This window comes from Stegostoma tigrinum, chromosome 15 (assembly GCF_030684315.1).
Source record: "Stegostoma tigrinum isolate sSteTig4 chromosome 15, sSteTig4.hap1, whole genome shotgun sequence".
Classification (NCBI taxonomy): Eukaryota; Metazoa; Chordata; class Chondrichthyes; order Orectolobiformes; family Stegostomatidae; genus Stegostoma; species Stegostoma tigrinum.
The window spans coordinates 68,170,897-68,194,309 of NC_081368.1; the positions used below are offsets into that span (position 1 = coordinate 68,170,897).

The following is a 23,413-nucleotide window of genomic DNA, read 5'->3' on the forward strand; positions in this document are numbered from 1 at the left end:
GATACTTTCCCACCGGATTCTATGGCCTGATGCTACTAAAATTGTTATTTGGAAGGACATTAAATTCTGCTTTTTATTCCTGAACTACACTGAGTTCATCCACTGAGAGTTAGATTTCCTTCACTATCTCAGTGTATGTGCTGTAAATTTTGCAATCCTACAATTTACTTGCTTAAGTGGATGCTGAGTTGCTTTCTCTCTGCAGTCAGATCCCAGGTACAGATGATATTGTGACAATTCTATCTCCCACTGTAGATAAATATGAAATATCATTGTGTTACAACAGGGAGTGGCCAAAGTCCTCTGATAATTAAACCAAAACACAAGCTCCAATCTGTTATGACAGGAGTAGGGGTTCCCCTCTAATAATTACTCCCAAAACACCCAGAGAAACTCATTTTTTCCCCTCATAATCTATTAAAAGAGTGGTTAAAAGAATTCCTGGTCTCCATTTTCCAAGTCACAAGAAACAATTTATTTGTTTAACCCAACAATGAAAAAATTAACAAAACTACGAACAAACCAACAATCCCCTCCTAGACTATTAACAACTCCCTAACTGGAATACTGTTTAAATAAAGACAAGTCCCACTAATATACCCAATTAGTAAGAAGCAATAAGCTAAAGCTTAATCTCCCCAAGTTCACACAGGTTGTCTTCTGGAATTTTCTGTCATCTCCACTCTCTTCACAAATGCTTTTCTTCTGCTATATCTGCTTTCAGGGAAATTTCATCTCTATAATTTCTTCAATGAGGACTTTGACCAAAAGTGCCATGGTGCCTTCAATAAATTCAATGGGCTTTCTCCAAGGGCTGAATGTGCTAACTCTGGTAGGTGGCAGTTGGCTTTGTCTGATGTTCCAAATGCCCTCATCTTATATACCCATAATGGCAGAATCAAATTCTTATAATACTGGTTCAGGTTGTCAAGCCCATCAGATTTAAATTCAGTTGGCTTTCTGTTTCTAGGTGCTTCATTCAACTTAATCAACCAAATTCAAATTCATTGTCAAAACATCAAAACATGACCGCTGTTTTGTCTGCTACCAGTAAGGCATTTTTGGTACACGTGTTTCACTTTTTGAGGTTCTCTGTACTGGCAACGACAGCTGCTGCTCACAGACGTACAAATTTAAATGAGAATTCTAAGTATAAAGCACTAATCTCTTAAAGGAACCACAATTATAGCTTCCCGCCTTCCCCATCACAATGAATCTACCCAACTTTGTAACAATTGACATTAAATAAGTCAGGAGATGTCAAATGGACTTCCACAGCATTATCTGGACTACATTTGCCCTTTTCAAGGGCAACTAGGAATGGGCAACAAATGCTGGCCAGCTAGCGTCACCCGCACCCCACAGATGTATATTAAACAAATATTGATGACATAGTTTCATAAGTGATTTTAACTGAAGAAAAAAGAGGCACTGAGAATAAACGATCTTTGAATCCCACTGCCGATTTCATCCAGTTGTATCCACACTCATCGTCCTAGCCCTTAGCATCATTTCCCTCCTGTTCACACCAAGATGATTACAACCATAAACTAACTCATTAGAATTCATCACAAAGTTTCAGTTAACTTATTGCAACATCTGCAAATGATTTTCCTGCATGCAAATAAAAGGTCAAAAGTACCACTCAAATTAAAAATTTTAACATCTCAAGCAGACAATTAAACGAATAAAAGACTTTTGGTATTTAATCAATTCTGTTGTTGAACTCACCTCAGCATCAGCCAGTTTGGAGAAGTCTGACTGTCTTCCGATGTAGAAGTCAATTCCTTCAGAGGCTCCATCCAGGGTAACCCCTCGGATCAGGAGTATGGTCAGAACTACATATGGGATGATTACAGTGGAATAAACAGCCTGAGAATGGAGAGTAAATTCTTAGAGTTGCTTGTATTGCTGGTACAACATTTACTTTATTGGATGCAACTGATTGTAAACTAATAGGAATATAATCAGAGAGCTACATGTTGAAAATTCTACAACAATAATTTTAGTTTTATAATGAATCACATTCAGGGAAATGACAGATTTATTCAGGAGAATTGACGAGATCATCATGAATATATTCAACATTTTGCATTTCAGGTTTCTTTATTATTCTAACAGTCCAGACAAATGGCAAATAAACCCTGACCCTATTCTGCAAAACCATTACCCACAGTCCTGCCCAGCCTTCCAAAGCAATTGGAAATTCCCCAGAGTCCCTGTATCAGTCACTGAAACCCTCAGAATGAGAGACACACTTCAGGGGTTTGGGGAAATTGTTGGGGCAAAAATTGGTTCGGTTCAATTTTCAGTTGTAGGCATTACAATTTTTGTCTTTTCTTATTAAGATAAGCATTTTTTCAAACTTATTTCAGCTTCTACATTTCACTGATTGTTGTGACATGCAAAGCAGGACCCACAGTTCTTGGCTGAACACTTGACAGGTAATTGAGCAGCAGGAGAATATATCTGCTCCTCTGAAAGGCAGTGTCCCCTCAAAGGGGAGCTATACTCTGTGGAAACGACTGATGAACAAGAAATCACTTCCTATTTTCTATCTCTTGCAGGACAAGATCTCGTACACAGTAGAAGGCCTTGGAGGAGAACCAAAGTGAAAATATACTGCTTCTCGCCATCTTGTCACTGCTGCCTCCTCATTCATTGCAATCTCTGTAAGACTAGGGAACATTAGTCTTCTATCTGCCCAGTGTCACTGCCTGTCCAAATCAACAACTCACCATGACGCCTCTGAAAACTCTCCTCTGCATTTAAACCTTAAACAAGGCAATAGCAGATGTTGTTCTACATCATATTACTTGCAAGTTGGGTGCCTGATAATTTAAATAACTTTCACATGGACTGCTTCCTGCAAATGGACACCAGTTCTTTTGCTGAGTCACTACTGAATGCATTAAGTGAACCTGTGGGCTTCTAAGTTTGTGATTCATGCATGAAGTAAGTTTGTAAAGCTGTTTAACATTTGAAGAAGGCTCTTGACCGAAATGTCAACTTTCCTGCTCCTCCAATGCTGCTTGGCCTGCTGTGTTCATCCAGCTTCACACCATGTTATCTCAGATTCTCCAGCATTGGCAGTTCTTACTATCTCTGTTTGACATCATGATCTGAGCAGTTGTAAATGCGAGACTGTGTATGGAACTTCCCTCCATGAGGGGCTAGGCCTGATGTGGCTCAAGGGGTTGTATCTCCACTCAGTGTCCCAAACCATCAGTTTTAGTTCTGGAGACACTCCTGTTCTTTCCCCAAGGAGAAAGATCTACAGATATCCCTCAGGCTTGATGTGTTGATGAATTATGGATCTCCCCACCACCACTGTCAACATCCTGGGAGATAAATTGCGCACTTTACAAACAATCAATAAATTCTAGTTTTAATCTTACAGAAATCTGTACTTTGTCACCAGTTTTAATTCTCTTCATTACCATTCATTTACCTTTCCTGAAGTTTTGAATCCTTTCCAAAACGCTGCCCCAACCATCAGCCAGGCTAGAAGCAGACAGAGAGCTAAATGCCAGACTATCTCCCCAGTCTCATCCAATGAACTTGTACGGTGCAAAACTGCTTTGCTGAATAATTCAAAAAAATGTTAATTAGGGTACTGTTTATTACGCAGAGATACTACGTATTCAATGTATCTGAGTATTTAGTGCAATTCAAGGATTTTAAAAATATTACGTCGATCAGAATAAGTCCTACTTTTAAATAAGAGAATGGTTACTGAATTTTGGTATCCTTTATTATTTTTCTTTCTACTTCTGTAAACATTTGTACAAAGATTTTTTTTAAAGAGTGTGGATACGTTTGCTGTATTTGAATCTGCAACTGCATGTAAATAAAATGCCCTGGCATGCCTTAATGGTCTCTGCCCTGAGCTCAAAATTTTACTTGAAATGGAATAGTCAAACTAACCTTCTTTGAGTTCTACAAAGAACAAAGAAAAGAAAATTACAGCACAGCAACAGGCCCTTTGGCCCTCCAAGCCTGCGACAATGAGTTTAGTCGGGAAATCAGACAGAGGTTCTCTACTCCTGTCTACCAAAGATCTACCATCCAGTCCAACCTGTCTCTGCCTCCCTAACCGGTTCTTCCTCTCACCCATCCCTCCCACCCCCAGCCGCACCCCCAGCTACCTACTAACCTCATCCCACCTCCTTGACCTGTCCGTCTTCCCTGGACTGACCTATCCCCTCCCTACCTCCCCACATACACCCTCTCCACCTATCTTCTTTGCTCTCCATCTTCGGTCCGCCTCCCCCTCTCTCCCTATTTATTCCAGTTCCCTCCCCCCATCCCCCTCTCTGATGAAGGGTCTAGGCCCGAAACGTCAGCTTTTGTGCTCCTGAGATGCTGCTTGGCCTGCTGTGTTCATCCAGCCTCACATTTTATCATCTACCATCACCTGTCAGTATACAAGTTGAGATTCCTACATTTGCATGTGCTGCAAAATGGGCTTGATCAGCAACCATCAAAACTTATTAACCATGCAAACTTGATGACGAAGTAGGGCACATATAATGTACCCGGCAGGGCAATGGCCACCTTGATCAGATAATCCCTCACTGTATATGGCAACCAGACATGACAGACCCTACCGCAGGACTGAAAGTGCCGCGTTCTCCTCAGGTTTCTCTGATAGGGCATGGTATTGCAAAGGTTTGACCAAGAGTTGAAGTTAGCTGTTTCACTTTGCTACTACTTTTGCTGCTATCACGATGCTAATATTAAACTAAAAAGATGTTCTGCCTAGCACAAATAAATAATGTGGTATATTAATTTAAGTGCCAGTGTGATGCCATGTCTCAAAGTCATGTACCCCAAAGACTGATGGATTGTATCAGTAATTCCCTCTGTTGTTCCCAGCAAGCAACATTCTGAGTGTTGTCAGCCTGAAAATATGAAATTCGCAACACAGTGTTAGAAGAGATTATAAACTGGACTATATTTACTGCATAATCCAGGGTGTTCAAATAATTACCCTTACATTAAGTTTAGGATAAAGCTACAGTTATGACTTTTCAGCACAGCACACTTGCATGCACTGGAAATCATGTATACTAATACGCAGGGATCTTCTTTGTAGACAGAAAGAATATTTACAGGCTCTGCGCAATTCAAAAGAACAAAATAGGCAATAGCCAAAAACTCAGGCATTGCCCTGACCAATCTATCAACCTCCTGGTTTAAATTTAAACAAAATCTTCCCGGTAAATGTCAACCAGCTCCAATGGGCACATTACCCATGGCAATAACTCAACCAATCAGAGTTCACTTGCCAACCAATCAGAACTCTCTTCACATACAGCATACTAGTTATTTTCCACTAAAATGAAACAAATGCAGTAAATCTGAAACAGAAACATAAATTGTTGGAGAAACTCAGCAAGCCTGGCAGCATCTGCTGAGAAAAAGCAGAGTTAACATTTTGGGTTCAGCAGTCCTCCTTCAAAACTGGACCTGAATCATTGACTCTGCTTTCTCCCCATAGATGCTGCCAAACTTGCCGAGTTTCTCCAACAATTTATGTTTCTGTTTCAGATTTACTGCATTTGTTTCATTTTAGTGGAAAATAACTAGTATGCTGTATGTGAAGAGAGTTCTGATTGGTTGGCAAGTGAACTCTGATTGGTTGAGTTATTGTCATGGGGAATGTGCCCATTGGAGCTGATTGACATTTACCGGGAAGATTTTGTTTAAATTTAAACTAGGAGGTTGATAGATTGGTCAGGGCAATGCCTGAGTTTTTGGCTATCACCTATTTTGTTCATGTGAATTGGGCAGAGCCTGTAAATATTCTTTCTGTCTACAAAGAAGAAGTTTTGACATAACATGTCCTTTGTCAACAATATTCAAGTTCTATCGGACTAAACAACAATGTACTTACTCCCAGTATTGTTCACTCGGACCCTGGTGAGGAACAGAGATTTCTGATCCATTTGGACAAGTTTCATTGTATATCTGCAGCCATGTTGTATTAACAATTTCAAAGTATCCATTGTCCAGAGTAAAGTTGCAGAATGGTTCTAGGAGAAGTTGAAAGCGTTTTAGAATTTTACCATTCATTGTTGAGCAATGTTGTCATTTCTGGTGGTACATTCAGGGTCACTGGGTAGATTTAACCTAATCCAACCCCATTCATTATATGGAGTGGAATAAGAGGCATGGACTGAGGTAGGAAACTATAAAATGGAGAGCCTTTCTTCTTCCCATCGTCCGCTCGTTGAACCCATGATGGGATTGCTTAAGGACTGCCTTTGCTTCCAGAGGCAAACTGACTCCCTCAAGTGATGTCTTAAATGGATATGCTGTCTGCAATTAGCATTCTCAAATGTTGGGAGGGAGGAGGGCAGTGGCACAACATGTGGGTTCACTCTGCGTAGCCTGCTGTTTGCCAGGAGTGTGGATTTTCAACTCACTATGTCCAATAGAGGTATCCAATGATATCAAAGAAAATTGAACATTTCAAATACTGACTTCCGTAAACCGTTTGGTACTACTGGTAGATGCAATCATCGTAGATCATAGAAGATCATGGAATCCTGTGGAAACAGGCCCTTTGACCCAACAAGTCCACACCGATACGCAGAGCATCCCACCCAGAACCATCTCCTTTAACCACCTAATCTACACATCCCTGAACACTGGCATAGCCAATCCACTTAGCCTGTACATCTTTGGACTGAGAGAGGAAACTGGAACACCAGGAGGAAAGCCACGCAGACACGGGGAGAATGTACAAACTCCACACAGACAGTTGCCTGAGGGCTGAATTAAACCTGGGTCCCTGGTAGCGTGAGGCAGCAGTGCTAGCCACAGTGCCACCACGCTGCCACTAAGTGGCCCAAAAACTCTCTTAACACACAAATAGGTACACCAACAGTAAATGCTCCCACTCCATGAAGGTGCACCCTGAGACACTCCGTAACACAGCCTGCATGTGAAAGAACATCACACAGGGACATAACCACAATGTTTTTGTCGAGCATCATTTTGTAACAGCACGGAGAACCGTCAAATTATTATGGCACAGAATGAGGCTACTCAAACTGTTGTGTCTGCAACAGAACTCCAAATGAGAGTTTCACCTATTTCCTCCACCCTGTAACTCCGAACCCCGTCCTTTTCAAATAATAATCCAGTTCTTTTTTGAATGGCTTGATTAAAAGAAACCTCCACCACACTCTCAGGCAATGAATACTCAATCCTAACTTCAAGCTGTTTCCCCTCGAGCCACCATTGGCTGTGAATTACTTTAAATTGGTCCCTCACACTATCCAGACTGTACATCTTAGGTACAGTTACTGAAACTACCTTCTTGTATTCCACACCAGACTCCCCCAGTTCACATTAATGACAGCGGCAATGAGGGCTATTAAGTACCTCATATACCATGCGTGGAGCTGCCAAAAACAAAGCCAGCATTGTGGAGCACAAACAGATGAGACAAATGAGTAATGAATTTTCTACATAAGTGCTAACTGTGTCCCTTCAGATCTGATTGGTCTGTGCTAACCAGGTGATAGGCTCACACAGGAAGGATCAGCCAATCACTGAGCTCTAAGATCCCCCACCCCCTCAGGGGCAATACCACAGCCTCCCTACTTTGTCTAATCTCCACCTCAGGTCTCAGATTGCTGCCCCCAATTCCTCACACAAGAAATCAGCTATTATATTGACACATTTATTAGCGTTTTTTTCATGTCGACATCTTATGCCCAAATTCTGAGTCCTGCCATTTTCAACATATATATCCATGATTACCTTTATCACGCATTGCAGTAGTTCAGAAAGGTAGTTCACCACCATATCATCAAGGGCATTTGAGATAAGCAATGAATCTGGATGCAAGTTTGCTCGCTGAGCTGGAAGGTTCATTTTCAGACGTTTCGTCACCATTCTAGCTAACATCATCAGTGAGCCTCCAGTGAAGCGCTGGTGTTATGTCCAGATTTCTATTTAACTGTTTAGGTTTCCTTGGGCTGGTGATGTCATTTCCTGCATTGGTGATGTCATTTCCTGTTCTTTTTCTCAGAGGGTGGTAATTGGGTTCCAAATCAATGAGTTTGTTAATGGAGTTCTGGTTGGAATGTCATGCTTCTAGGAATTCTCGTGTGTGTCTCTGTTTGGCTTGTCCTAGGATGGATGTGTTGTCCCAATCAAACTGGTATCCTTCTTCATCTGTATGTAAGGATACTAGTGATAGTGGGTCAAGTTGTTTTGTGGCTAAATGATGTTCATGTATCCTGGTGGCTAGCTTTCTGCCTGTTTGTCCAATGGAGGGCACAACTACACATGGATAAGGAGGGACACAAATTCGTCTGGGACAACACACCCATAAATGCACAAGCCAAACAGAGACACACAAGGGGATTCCTGGAGACCTGGTATTCTAATTGGAACTCTATCAATAAAGACATTGAGTTAGATGCTGTGTACAAACCACTGGGAAATAGAACCAAATAATACCAGCCACCCCAGCATACTGAGGCATATGAATAACAAGCAGGACAGAACTCTGACGCTTCACCGGAAGCACACTAACAATGTTACCTAGCAGGGTGATGAAACATTTGCACCCAAACCCACTGGTTTAGCAAGCATGTCTACAACCTCATCCACAACACCAGTTACAAATCTTCTCCAAAACTTTAAAGTGATAATGTAGGTAGTGATAATAAAAGGCTAGAACTATCTTAGCATCCTTCTTTCCATTGTCCAGGTGAGTACAGCTGCTAAGGATGACCAACAGGGACAATACTAAAGGTGTGATGAATTAGTTGCTTTGAAGCATCTTTCTTGTCTATAAACAATTGTTATTGACAATCATTCATTTCAGTGACTCAGTGACATGATCCTTGCAGCTGTGTTGTACAACCATAATGAAGATGGTCACCGAAACCATTGGCTATTGTATCTCTGACGGATCAATAGAATGAAATACAATTACTGAATGTTCCCACTAAAAGTGAGCACTGTACCTTTAGGAGTCCTGCTGCATGTTTCATCTGCTCCCCACCAACTGAAGCATTCTGCCCACGGCAGGGGTGATTGGAAGGAAGCAAACATGTAGTACAGACTGTAGGCGATGATACAGGCATAAGAAATATCGGCAATTGTAATCAGAAGGGCCATAGTGATTCCAACACCTTAAAATTGAACAAAGGAAAAAAACGTTAGAAACAACAGTTTGTTTGAAATAAAATTGCTCTTTTGAATTCAATTGTAATGTATTTCCAACTAGAATATGTTTAATGCAATTGGAGAGAGAAAAGAAGAGACAGTGTTTTGCGATAAGGCAGCCATGGATGATTGATTTCATTGCTCCTCAGTCTGAATTTATTTGGTTGACAACAAGCCATCAACTTTATATTCAAGGACAGGGAAGATAAGTACAGGCCTGACTCAGAGTTCAGAAATTATGTTAAAGTTACCGAGGATTAGATTCCGAACCTAAACAAGACTTGGACAAGAGAACATGGTTCTGTTCTCATCGCTATCTTCTGTTATTGCCATTGTTTCAGTACGTGCAAGATTTGATCAGCATTTGCAACAATCTTCAGCCAGAAATGATGAGCGAATGATCCATCTTGACCTCCTCCAGTGGTCCCTAGCATCACAGATGCCAACTTTCAGCCAATTCAATTCACTCCAGGTAAAGTAAAGAAACAGTTGGAAGTACTCCATTGTGCAAAGGCTTTGGGCCCTGGCAACGTTCCAGCAACAGTACTGAATAGTTGTGCTCCAGAACTTGCAACTCCCCTAGCCAAGCTCTTCCAGTAGAGTTAGAACACTGGCATAATCCTGATGATGTGAAACATTGCTCAGGTATGCTCTGTACACAAGAGCTGGACAAACCCAACCTGGCCAATTATTGTCCTGTGGGAGGATGACCGGACCCGAAACATAACCTCTGATTTTCTCTTCACAGATGCTGTCAGACCTGCTGAGATTTCCAGCAACTTCCATTTTTGTTTCTGGCCAATTACTGCCCCATCAGTCCACCCTCTCGATCATCAGTGAAGTGATGGAAGGTGTCATCAATGGTGTTATCAAGCAGCACCTGCTCAGAAAAAACCTGCTCAATGATCCCAAGTTTGGGCTCCTCCTGGGTCACTCAGCTCCTGACCTCGCTACAGCCTTGGTTCAAACATGGAAAAAACAGCTGATTTCCAGAGGAGTAGTGGAAGTGGCTGCCCTTGACATCAAGGCCGCAATCAACCAAGTGTGGCATCAAGGAACCATAACAAACTGGAGTCAAAGGGCTATCTCTCCACCAGTTGAAGTCAAACCTGGCACACATAAAGATGGATATCGATGTTGGAGGTCAGTCATCTCAGCTCAAGGACATCTCTACTAGAGTTTTTCAGGCTAGTGTCCTAGGCCCCACCATCTCTAACTGCTTCATCAAAGACATTCCCTCCATCATTACGTAAGAACTGCATATTCACCAATGATTGCACAATGTTCAGCAACATTTGCCACTCCTCGGATACTGAAGCAGTCCTGGACAATATCCAGACTTGGACTGACAAGTGACAAGTAACATTTATGCCAAACAAATGCCAGGTAATGACCATTTCCAATAAGAGACAATCGAACTACTGCTCTGCGATATTCAATGGTGTTACCATCACTAAATATCACTATCAACATCCTTGGGGTGTCACCATTAACCAGAAGGTCAGCTGGACTTACCACATAAACACAGCGCTACATGTGGCCAGAGGCTTAGAATACTGCAGTGAATAACTCACCTCCTGAATCCCCAAGCCTGTCCATCATCAACAAGGCATAATTCAGGTTGGTAATGGAATATTCCCCACTTGCCTGGAAAGGTACAGCTCCAAGAGCACTCCAGAAGGTTGACACCATCCAGGACAAAGCAGCTCACTTGATTGACAAAATATCGAAAAGCACCCATTCCCTTCACCACTGACATTCAGTTGCAGCAGTGTGTACGACCTACAAGATGCACTGCAGAAATTTACCAATGCTTCTTAGACAATACCTTCCAAACCCATGGCCACTTCCATCTAGGAAGACAAGGGCTGCAGATATAGGGGAGCACCACCAACTGTAAGTTCCCCTCCAAGCCACTCACCATCCTGACTTGGAAAAGTATTGCTGTTCCTTCACAGTCACTGGGTCAAAATCCTGGAATTGCCTTCTTAAGGGCATTGTGGGTAAACCTACAGCACATGGACTGCAGCGGATCAAGAAGGCAGCTCTTCTCTACTTCTCATGGGTAACTACCAACAGGCAATAAATGCAGGCCCAGCCAGCGAAAATAAGTTCCATGAATGAGTAAGAATAAAGCTCATCAAAGAGCTTGTCGCCACCGATAACGTGCCAGAACTGTTAGTTCTAAAGTTTTTGAGAAGATTTGTAGCTCAGGTTGTGGATGACATTGTAGACTTGCTCACTGAGCGAGTAGGTTTGACTGCAACCAAGCCCACTGGCTCAGTGAGCAAGTCTACAGCCTCATAGTTCTAGCTCCTCCTCCTTTTTCTCAATGTCTATCTCATTTGACAGTTTATTCCCACTGGCCATCTTCTCATCAGATGTCCAAATCAGCATTCTTCAACCAAAAGACTAACCAATGAAACACTGAACTCCATCAACTATTAACCGGCTGGGCCCAGTCCTGACCCAACGTGTAATACACACATTAGTACTTTAACCAAGGATCCTGGTTCTCCAACTTAACCTGAGGATACAGGTTCAGCTCTAGAGCTCTCAGTGCAGTTCAGGGTTAGCTGCACTGCTAACCCATATCTTGTGATTTAGCTTTTATTTAATTCAAAGGAGACTACCAACTGCTGGTATGAGTTTATCTTCAACAAAGTATTTTACCTGATGTAACAATGCTTACATGATGCCCCATAACATAAAAAACTGGGTGTGGATATCATGGGACTGAAGAGACCAACGAACATGTATTACAATTAACTATTACAAACAAGCATTATATTCCTCAGATAAAACAGTGTCTGTGCCAAAATTTTGCAATAGAAGAAACAGATAAACATGGTTGTGCAGAGGCACATGGAATTAATTTGAAAGAGTATAAAGATTAACATTTCAAAATTCAATGTAAAATTTAACAATTCTTTCTGACTGGGTAAGTGTATGTCCAACTGGAAAGATATGCATTGATCCCTGCTGCACTTGTTTGACAACTTAGTTAGGTGCTGCCGATTGCTATAACTCAACCTCATCACACAACATCATCAAAGAGTTCACTCTCAATCTCTTCATGCATGTTTGGTCTGTCATAAATTGTTCCGAGGCAGCTCTGTTCCTTCATCGTGTAATACCATGTGCTGCAATGAATTTCTATGATTTGGGTTAGTTGCATATTTTAGAAACCTTTGCTGGTATCCAAGGATTTGTATTTAGAACTCACAATCTCTGTCCAGAGTACAATTTTGGAGATTCTATACTTGGGACACCAAATAATCTGAAAATACTGCTATCACCACAGTGACAGTTGTGCTTATCATGTTGCTAAATCATAAAAAAATGAGTGATTTAGAGAACTAACCTGTCACAAGGATGTAATCTCCCCTATGAAATATGAACAGGTCTGTTGCTAGTTTTGCTGGAAGAGTGGATGAAATATCATGTGGAAACAGAGGCTGCCTCTGTTTATATATTTGGCATGCCTCACATGCATTCATGAGTCATTGAATATCCTCATTTATCCCTGGTTCAGTGCATAGATTTACAATCCGACTTTTTTTTTTCAATGCTCATGTGTCCCTGTAGTTTGCAACTGCAGCCAATGGCAATAGCTCATATTGTCCAAAGTGTAACACGTCAGCCTTCAGTGCACATTTAATTTCATTGTTTAGATGATCAAGGTGCGGATCAAGAGGAATACTTTATGTTTTGGATAAGCCGTTCTGTAAGTCAGATGCAATCATCTAGGCTATCTGGCTTAATTCCTACTTCAAAGTTATATCTTTGTCAATTCTTGACTAATTCAATTGCACCACATGGGGTCTGTGCCACCACAGTGGGTGTGGTTTGAATGTCATGATTTGAGACTACACCGAGATGTGTACTTATTGGTAATTGTGTATCTAACAGATTAAATGTGCCAGGAATCCAATGAGAGATGGCACATTGGCACTGCAGTGTGATTCTTACAATGCATGCAATTGCTGTCCTGCTGTATACTGTGAGATAGCTCTCATAGCCTGTACCATGGAGCATCACTTGCTGAGGTGCGCGTCAGTCTGGCTTCATTGTGGTTAGATGGTGACACTGATTGATTTTAGCTTTTATCTTCTGTTACACTATCTTTCAGAACTCCTGACTGCCTCTGACTGCCAACACAGTGTGTGAGGTTAACATTGTAAAGCTTGCTTATCTTCTAAACTTTGCCTTTCCTTTGGTAGACTATACCTCATTGATGTGCTTGCACTGGTGCATTAGGTGCATCTTGTTAACAGTTTCCTTGTTGCTAGAGATTAAATATTATACTGCCTTGTTGGTCACCTGTGTTTTGTTGTCGGGGCCTGGTTTGGCTTTTGGAAACAGATTCCCTGCACATAGCAATGTCCCTTGATGCTACAAATACCAAAAAATAGACAACGGCCTTTGGAGAAGTGCAACAAACCATAAATGTTTAAGATTTTGCTGGTTTCGTGTGCTTTACTGATGAGTGCAAGAGCATTGGCCATGCCTAAAGCATGTAATTGTTGCTGGTCTGCCACTATATCTTTATATTTGTGCCCATCCTTAAGTAATACTTCAAGATTATGGCCCTTCTTTTGCACAAATGTTCCTTCCTAATGGTTTTAATTCATGTGGATAAGATGATTAACTTAGTAATCTTCTCTCACAATTTCTCTCCAGTAAAGCCACACTCATACCCTTTGCTGTAACATCTTCCAACAACTGGTGAATAGATGTTTGAGGATTCTGTCTGTTTGAAATGATGTGGAGTCTGTTCATCCTGAAGTTTATTCTTACCTTGACATGTTCTTCAAAATGTATCCAATCAACCCCAGAAAAACTGGGCCTGTTAATTACATGGAGTTCCCCCTTGTCAAGTCATAGAATTCTTACTGTACAGAAGCAGGCCATTCAGCCCATCGAGTCCACACCGGCCTTCCTAAGAGCATCCCACACAGAACCACCCTCCTACCTTTTCCCTGTAACCTCACATTTCCACTGGCTAATCTACCTACACATCCCTGGACACCACGGGCAATTTAGCATGGCCAATCTGCCCAGCACACATGTCTTTGAATTGTGAGAGCAAACCGGAGCACCTGGAGGAAACCACAGAGATGGGGAGACAGTTGCCTTAGGGTCAAATCAAACCTGGTCTCTGGCTCTATAAAGCAGTAGTGCTAACCACTGAGCTACCTTGCTGCCCTGAGACAAGGCAAGATTTTTAAGATTTCTTTTCGTGAGCTCACTTATAACTTGATCTGCAAAGTAGAACTGTACAAAGTTTTTAAACAGAAAATTCAGTAAAGGTGTTGCTGGATGACAAATCAATTTAAGTTTTTTTTGTTATCCATGACATAGCCTTTACAAAAGCACCAGCTTTTACTGTGTGTCTCTGATTTTTTTCTCTATGTAAATTATACTGCTCTTTCCTGAAGAACAAAGATTTTTCTAAGTGTTGTTATCAAAGACTGTCACTTATTTAGTAACTATCAGCAACAGTGCTTTCTACATTTCATGCCTTGTGTAATGCATCGGCCTATGTCCCAACTCAAGTGCGCTCGTTCGCCATTTAATGTACTTTTTCTTATTATCAAAGAAATCTTAGAAATGCATTTTATCTTGAAATAATTTACATTCTAAAGAAAATAAGGAACGTGTTCCATTCTTCTAATGCTTAATGTTCCATCTACAGATATGCATAACTGTCTGTACTCAGAGAAACTGATTCTTATTTAAGGATAAGGAAATTTTATCTAAACTCCCTGCTTCCAAAGTCATATTGCTTATCAGTTTGTTTTCTACACCTCTGCCACTAAGATGTCTTTAATGGATAGTAACTGCTTTTGCTATGGCGTGAGTTTGCCTCCACCAGGTTGTTTTACCTGATGTGGCGCTGCATTTGTCAGAAACTGGGCATTGATATTGCAGTATTGAAGAACCCAGCAGACATTCATTGCATTGCTCAAGCATATAAAGGTCTGAGCTAAAATTATGCTCTTAGTTTACATTGGACAGGCACGCTTCCAGTCAAGTTTCATGCTTTACATGATCGAAGCAAAGGTTGACTCTGAAAAACAAAAAAGTTCAGACTCATGCAAATGAAAGACAAATTTTAGAAGATGAGCAAGCTTTACACGTTAACCTCACTCATTGTGTTGGCAGCAGAAGGCAATCATGCCATTATGGGAACTGCAGATGCTGGAGAATCCAAGATAACAAAGTGTGAAGCTGGATGAACACAGCAGGCCAAGCAACATCTCAGGAGCATAAAAGCTGATGTTTCAGGCCTAGACCCTTCATCACAGAGGGGGACGGGGAGAGGATTCTGAAATAATTAGGGAGAGAGGGGAAGGCGGACTGAAGATGGATAGAGCAGAAGATAGGTGGAGAGGAGCGTATAGGTGAGGAGGGTGGGAGGGGATAGGTCAGTACAGGGAGAACGGACAGGTTGAGGAGATGGGATGAGGTTGGTAGGTGGGAAATGGAGGTGCGGCTTGAGGTTGGAGGAGGGGATAGGTGACAGGAAGAACAGGTTGGGGAGGCGGGGATGAGCTGGGCTGGTTTTGAGACACAGTGGGGGAGGGGCCAAGCTAGGCTGGTTTTGGGACGCGGTGGGGGAGGGGGAGATCTGGAAGCTTGTGAAGTCCTCATTGACACCATTGGGCTGCAGTTTTCCCAAGCGGAATATGAGTTGCTGTACCTGCAACCTTCGGGTGGCATCATTCTGGCGCTGCAGGAGGCCCATGATGGTCATGTCATCTGAGGAATGGGAGGGGGAGTTAAAATGGTTCGCGACTGGGAGGTGCAGTTGTTTATTGTGAACCGAGCGGAGGTGTTCTGCAAAGCGATCCACAAGCCTCCGCTTGGTTTCCCCAATGTAGAGGAATCCACACCGGGTACAGTGGATACAGTATACCACATTGGCAGATGTGCAGGTGAACATCTGCTTAATATGGAAAGTCATCTTGGGGCCTGGGATGGGGTTGACGGAGGAGGTGTGGGGGCAAGTGTAGCACTTCCTGCGGTTACAGGGAAGGTGCTGGGTGTGGTGGGGTTGGAGGGGAGTGTGGAGCGGACAAGGGAGTCAGGAAGAGAGTGGTCTCTCCAGAAGGAGGACAAGGGTGGGGATGGAAAAATATCTTGGGAGGTGGGGTCGGATTGTAGATGGCGCAAGTGTCGGAGGATGATGCGTTGTACCCGGAGGTATGTGAGGAAGAGGGGGATTCTTTTAGGGCGGTGGTTGCGAGGGCGGGTGTGAGGGATGTGTTGCGGGAAATGCGGGAGACACATTCAAGGGCGTTCTGGACCACTGCGGGGGGTAAGTTGCGGTCCTTGGAGAACACGGACGTCTGGGATGTGCGGGAGTGGAATGCCTCATCGTGGGAGCAGATGCGACAGTCAAAGGAATTGGGAATAGGGGATGGAATTTTTGCAGGTGGGTGGGTGGGTGGATGTGTATTCTAGGTAGCTGTGGGAGTCGGTGGGCTTAAAGTGGACATCAGTTTCTAGCTGGTTGCCTGAGATGGAGACAGAGACGTCCAGAAAGGTGAGGGATGTATTGGAGGTGGCCCAGGTAAACTTGAGGTTGAGGTGGAAGGTGTTGGTAGAGTGGATGAACTGTTCGAGCTCCTCTTGGGAGCAAGAGGCAGCGCCGATACAGTCATCAATGTAACGGAGGAAGAGGTGGGGTTTGGAGCCAGTGTAGGTGCGGAAGATGGACTGTTCCACGTAACCTACAAAGAGGCAGGCATAGCTTGGGCCCATACGGGTACCCATGGCCACCCGCTTTGTCTGTAGGAAGTGGGACTAATGGGAGGAGAAGTTGTTGAGGGTGAGGACGGGTTCGGCTAGGCGGATGAGTGTGTCGTTGGAGGGGGACTGGTCGGGCCTGCGGGACAGGAAGAAGCGGAGAGCCTTGAGACCATCTGCATGGGGAATGCAGGTGTATAGGGACTGGACGTCCATGGTGAAAATGAGCTGTTGGGGGCCAGGGAATTGGAAGTTCTGGAGGAGGTGGAGGACGTGGGTGGTGTCACGGACGTAGGTGGGGAGTTCCTGGACCAAAGGGGAGAAAATGAAGTCCAGATAGGCAGCAATGGGTTCGGTGGGGCAGGAGCAGGGGGAGATAATAGGTCGGCCAGGGCAAGTGGGTTTGTGGATTTTCGGAAGAAGATAGAAGCAGTCGGTGCGGGCTTGGGAAACAATGAGGTTGGAGGCTGTAGGTGGGAGGTCACCTGAGGTGATGAGCTCATGGATAGTATTGGAGATGATGGTTTGGTGCTCGGGGGTGGGGTCATGATCAAGGAGGCGGTAGGAGGAGGTGTCGCAGAGTTGGCGTTTGGCCTCGGCGATGTAGAGGTCAGTGCGCCATACTACCACTGCGCCTCCCTTGTCTGCGGGTTTGATGGTGAGGTTGGGATTGGAGCAGAGGGAGGGGAGGGCTGCCTGTTCTGTGGGGGAGAGGTTGGAGCTGCTGCTGCCGCCAAATCCCGCTCCTCCCACTACCGACGCCACACCACCCACTGCTGACGGAACACCGCCCACCGCCGACGGAACTCCACCCACTTGGGTTGGAGGCGGGTGAAGGGGTCAGTGGAGGGAGGGTTAGGCTCCTGGTTAAAGAAGTAAGCGTGGAGACAAAGGCGGAGGAAAAACTGCTCTATGTCCAAACGTGACTGGTATTCGTTGATGTGTGGGTGGAGGGGGACAAAGGTGAGCCCCTTGCTTAGGACTGACCATTCGTCCTCAGTTAGGGGTAGGTCTGGGGGGATGGTGAAGATGCGGCATGGCTCAGGGTGGCTGTCTTCTCTGGGGTTGCTGGTTGTGGAGTTTGTGGGCGGAGCGATGAGGTTGTCAGCTGTGGGTGGGGTTCCGTCGGTGATAGGCGGTGTGGCGTCTGCGGTGGGAGGAGCGGGGTGGGTGGCAGCAGCAGCTCCAACCTCTCCCCCACAGAACGGGCAGCCTTCCGCTCCTTCTGCTCCAACCTTACCATCAAACCCGCAGACAAGGGACGCGCAGTGGGAGTATGGCGCACTGACTTCTACATCGCCAAGGCCAAACGCCAACTCTCCAACACCTCCTCCTACCACCCCCTTGATCATGACCCCACCCCTGAGCACCAAACCATCATCTCCAATACCATCCATGACCTCATCACCTCAGGTGACCTCCCACCCACAACCTCCAATCTCATTGTTTCCCAACCCCGCATGGCCCGTTTCTATCTCCTTCCCAAAATTCACAGACATGCCTGCCCTGGCCAACACATTGTCTCTGCCTGCTCCTGCCCCTCGAAATCATCTCCACCTATCTGGACTCCATTTTCTCCCCCTTGGTCCAGGATCTCCCCACCTACGTCCAGGACACCAGGCACGCCCTCCACCTCCTCCAGAACTTTCAATTCCCTGGCCCCGAACAGCTCATTTTCACCCTGGGCGTCTAGTCCCTATACACCTGCATTCCTCATGCAGATAGCCTCAGTGCTCTCCGCTTCTTCTTGTCCTGCAGGCCCAGCCAGTCCCCCTCCACCGACACACTCATCTGCCTAGCCAAACTCGTCCTCACCCTCAACAACTTCTCCTTCGATTAGACCCATTTCCTACAGACAAAGGGGGTGGCCATGGGTACCCGCATGGGCCCAAGCTATGCCTGCCTCTTTGTAGGTTACGTGGAACAGTCCATCCTCTGCACCTACACTGGCCCCAAACACCACCTCTTCCTCCGTTACATTGATGACTGTATCGGCGCTGCCTCTTGCTCCCAAGAGGAGCTCGAACAGTTCATCCACTTTACCAGCACCTTCCACCCCAACCTCAAGTTTACCTGGGCCATCTCCAATACATCCCTCACCTTCCTGGACGTCTCTGTCTCCATCTCAGGCAACCAGCTAGAAACTGATGTCCACTTCAAGCCCACCGACTCCCACGGCTACCTAGAATACACATCCTCCCACCCCACACCCTGCAAAAATTCCATCCCCTATTCCCAATTCCTTTGACTCCGCCGCATCTGCCCCCAGGATGAGGCATTCCACTCCCGCTCATCCCAGATGTCCGCGTTCTCCAAGGACTTCAACTTACCCCCCCCGTAGTGGTCCAGAACGCCCTTGAATGTGTCTCCCACATTTCCCGCAACACATCCCTCACACCCTGCCCTCGCAACCACCGCCCTGAAAGAATCCCCCTCGTCCTCACTTACCACCCCACCAACCTCCGGGTACAACGCATCATCCTCCGACACTTGCGCCATCTACAATCCGACCCCACCTCCCAAGATATTTTTCTATCCCCACCCTTGTCCTCCCTCTGAAGAGACCACTCTCTCCATGACTCCCTTGTCCGCTCCACACTCCCCTCCAAACCCACCATACCCGGCACCTTCCCTGCAACTGCAGGAAGTGCTACACTTGCCCCCACACCTCCTCCCTCACCCCCATCCCAGGCCCCAAGATGACTTTCCATATTAAGCAGATGTTCACCTGCACACCTGCCAATGTGGTATACTGTATCCACTGTACCCGGTGTGGATTCCTCTACATTGGGGAAACCCACTGGAGGCTTGGGGACCGCTTTGCAGAACACCTCGGCTCAGTTCGCAATAAACAACTGCACCTCCCAGTCGCGAACCATTTTAATTACCCCTCCCATTCCTCAGATGACATGTCCATCATGGGCCTCCTGCAGTGCCACAATGATGCCACCTGAAGGTTGCAGGAATAGTGACTCATATTCCACTTGGGAACCCTGCAGCCCAATGGTATCAATGTGGACTTCACAAGCTTCAAAATCTCCCCCTCCCCCACCACATCCCAAAATCAGCCTAGCTCGTCCCTGCCTCCCTAACCTGTCCTTCCTCTCACCTATCCCCTCCTCCCACCTTAAGCCGCTCCTCCATTTCCCACCTACCAACCTCATCCCGCCTCCTTGACCTGTCCATGCTCCCTGGACTGACCTATCCCCTCCCATCCTCCCCACCTATACTCTCCTCTCCACCTATCTTCTCCTCTATCCACCTTCGGTCCGCCTCCCCCTCTCTCCCTATTTGTTTCAGAACCCTCTCCCCATCCCCCTCTGTGATGAAGGGCCTAGGCCTGAAACGTCAGCTTTTGTGCTCCTGAGATGCTGCTTGGCCTGCTGTGTTCATCCAGCTTCACACTTTGTAATCATGCCATAATGTTCACCTCGCGTACTATTTTGACAAATAGAAGACAACCAGGAGCTCTGATAACATTTAATTATATGTCCTGAAAATACTACATCATACATATTAAAAGTTAGAATCAACACAAGAGCTAGTGTCATCATATAACCATTTTCTGTCCTGAAGGGCATACACCTCCACGTACAGGCTGTGAGAGACCATCTCAACAGCAGATCAGGTTGCATGAAATGGTAAAAACATGAACATGTCTCTTCATTTGGTAATGGCAAACTGATCATCAGACAAAACACTGTTTTTCTCTCCTAAATCACAATTGATTTGAAGTATGTTTCGTGTTCAAAGAGCCATCTTATTACATGAGGAAAGACTTAGTGATCTCTTTCATTTTGTCGCAATTGCAAATGTTAATCCAAATTCCTGGAATTTTTTCTATGTCATGAACGTTAGTTGTTATATCTAAGTGAAATGAATACAATCACAATCAAAAGCATTTGATAAATAAAAAATAAAACTAACATCAAGCCTTAATCACTGATCTATCTTGGCAAAACATACAAAAGTTCAGATTTCAAAGAGAATGACAGCAAGGCTGACATACAGTCCTATTTAATTACACAATTATAACTAGTTTATTAATTTGAATTAAACATTAAAATGCATTTAAATTGTTTCTGAGTGTTTATTGTTCAACAACCTCTAACCTTGTAATATTGGTATAGATTTCCACACTGCAACAGGCCCAAGGCTGGCAAACTGCCCAAAGGAAGATTCCAAGAAAAACATTGGTATTCCAACAAGACCCAGCATGAGAGAATAGGGAATAAGAAATACACCTGGAAAATAGAATAAAAGGAAGCTGAAACAGGGTCCATGGATGTGCCCAAGTTTATTCATGCAGTTTGAAATGAATGGTAACAAACAATTTTGTATCAGCAGAGAAATGAAGCATTATTATTGACTGCACAGTGTGACTGCCGATTAGAAGTTTACTCACTGTCTGAATATAAAATAAAACAGCCACAATGAACAAGTTGGCTGTCATCCTATTGCTTTGTTGCCAACAGCACAGTTCCTCGCACCTGTGAGTCTCAAATCACATCTGACAGACACTTAAAGCATCATTTTACACAAAGAAGTCATTGATACTGGAAGTGAAATCAACACCAGTGAAGTTGTCGCATTAATCACAGCAGAAACTTCTTACATTAATATTGCTCCAGGTGATGGAGGCTTAAGCATTCCTTTGGAAGCTGCAGAACATAAAACACTTAAACGCAGGGTTATTTGATTCTAACAGAAGTGACATTGTAGCCTATACATTCTTCCCTATTTTGAATCAAGACACAATGTCTATTTTGGACCCATCACTAGAACTCGTTTCAGGGGTTATCCCATTCTCTTCATTTTTGTGCCACTTTGCCTCTGAAAAATTACAGGTAAAATTCAGACCAGTGCTTCCTGCACCTACACCATTTTACAGGGTACAGAATAAAACTTGACAATAATGACAAGATGAGTGAAAATTTCCATAATTTTAGGCCCACTGCAGCATTTAAAGGAAATTCACCATCATAAATCACAATCCTACATGTCTGCCAAAGATCATTTATTTCAGTTTTGAATGCAATCAATTTAATCATTCTGACACTTTAATAGAAACATGCTAATCTTCTTTAAAATATAAATCTCATGCCCAGATATTCCCTGGTTTTGTTGATTTCATTCTGGAGCAGTCTTTATTCATTTCTTGTGACCCAGCTATTCATTGAGATGTTGTTAAGTGCAATGATTCTGCTGTGAGACAAGGAATCAAATCCAAAGACAAATTGTGAAACTGAAGCTTGTACATCTGGGAACTTCTAAGTTGGAACTAAAACTAACATTGACCTATACTGGATTGTTATAAAAACCTAATTAGATGACTCACGACCTCAGTTGAAAAGGTCACTGTCATCCCAAGTATTCTAACCTAGATAGGGTTCCAGCCTCAGACTCTTCTCAGAAATGCAAAAAATGGGGAATAAATATCTTAAAAAAAACAGTCTGGAGATCTGAAATTAAAACAAAAATTGTTGGAGAAACTCAGAAGGCCTGGCATCATCTGTACAGAGAATGCTTTATAATGTTATTCTATCACACAATGTTGGTAGTAGAAGGCAATCTTGCCATAATGTTAACTTCACATGCTATGTTGACAAGCAGAAAGCAGCCAGGAGCTGGTTCTATCAAGAGATAGTCGGAACTGCCGATGCTGGAGAATCTGAGATAACACAGAAAGCTAGATGAACACAACAAGCCATGCAGCATCAGAGGAGCAGGAAAGCTGGCGTTTCGGGTGGAGACCCTTCTTCAGAAATGAGGGAGGGGAACAGGGTTCTGGATAAATAGGGAGAAAGGGGGGAGGCAGATAGAACATGGATAAAGGAGAAGATAGGTGGAGAGGAGACAGACACGTCAAAGAGGCAGGGTTGGAGTCAGTAAAGGTGAATATAAGTGGGGAGTTAGAGAGGATAGGTCGGTCCAAGAAGCATGGACTTGTCAAGGAGGCAGGATAAGGAGATGGGGGTGGGGCTTGAGGTAGGAAGAATGGTTAGGGAGGTGGGGATGATTTTGGGATGCGGTCGGGGCAGAGGAAATTTTGAAGCTTGTGAAGTCCACATTGATACCTTTGGGCTGCAGGGTTCCCAAGCGAAATATGAGATACTGTTCCTGTAGCTTTCGGGTGGCATCATTGTGGCAATTTAGGAGGCCCAGGATGGACATGTTGTCCAAGGAGTGGGAGGGGGCATTGAAATGCTTCGCAATTGGGAGGTGTAGTTGTTCGTTGTGATCTGAGCATAAGTGATCCGCAAAACGGTCCCCAAGCCTCCTCTTGGTTTCCCTGATGTTGGGGACCGCTTTGTGGAATACCTGCTGTGTTCATCCGGCTCAATACCATGTTATCACTGGTTCTATCAACTCCATTATGATGGCACAGTGGCTCAGTGGTTAGCACTGCTACCTCATACCACCAGGGAACCTGAATTTGATTCCAGCCTCTGGCCACTGGCAG

The 23,413-nt window shown here is 44.2% G+C and overlaps 1 protein-coding gene across 1 annotated transcript in view; it reads right to left on the reverse strand.

Annotated features, from left to right (window-relative positions):
• LOC125459001 (sodium- and chloride-dependent neutral and basic amino acid transporter B(0+)-like) overlaps nucleotides 1-23,413 on the reverse strand; it is a 64,994-nt gene that overhangs the window by 29,997 nt on the left and 11,584 nt on the right. Inside the window, exons 3-7 of the mRNA XM_059651295.1 lie at nucleotides 21,063-21,194; nucleotides 8,994-9,161; nucleotides 5,900-6,038; nucleotides 3,452-3,584; nucleotides 1,732-1,872 (exon numbers count right to left, since the gene is read on the reverse strand). Of these exons, the coding sequence (XP_059507278.1) occupies nucleotides 1,732-1,872; nucleotides 3,452-3,584; nucleotides 5,900-6,038; nucleotides 8,994-9,161; nucleotides 21,063-21,194 (713 nt within the window). The remainder of the gene's footprint in view (nucleotides 1-1,731; nucleotides 1,873-3,451; nucleotides 3,585-5,899; nucleotides 6,039-8,993; nucleotides 9,162-21,062; nucleotides 21,195-23,413) is intronic.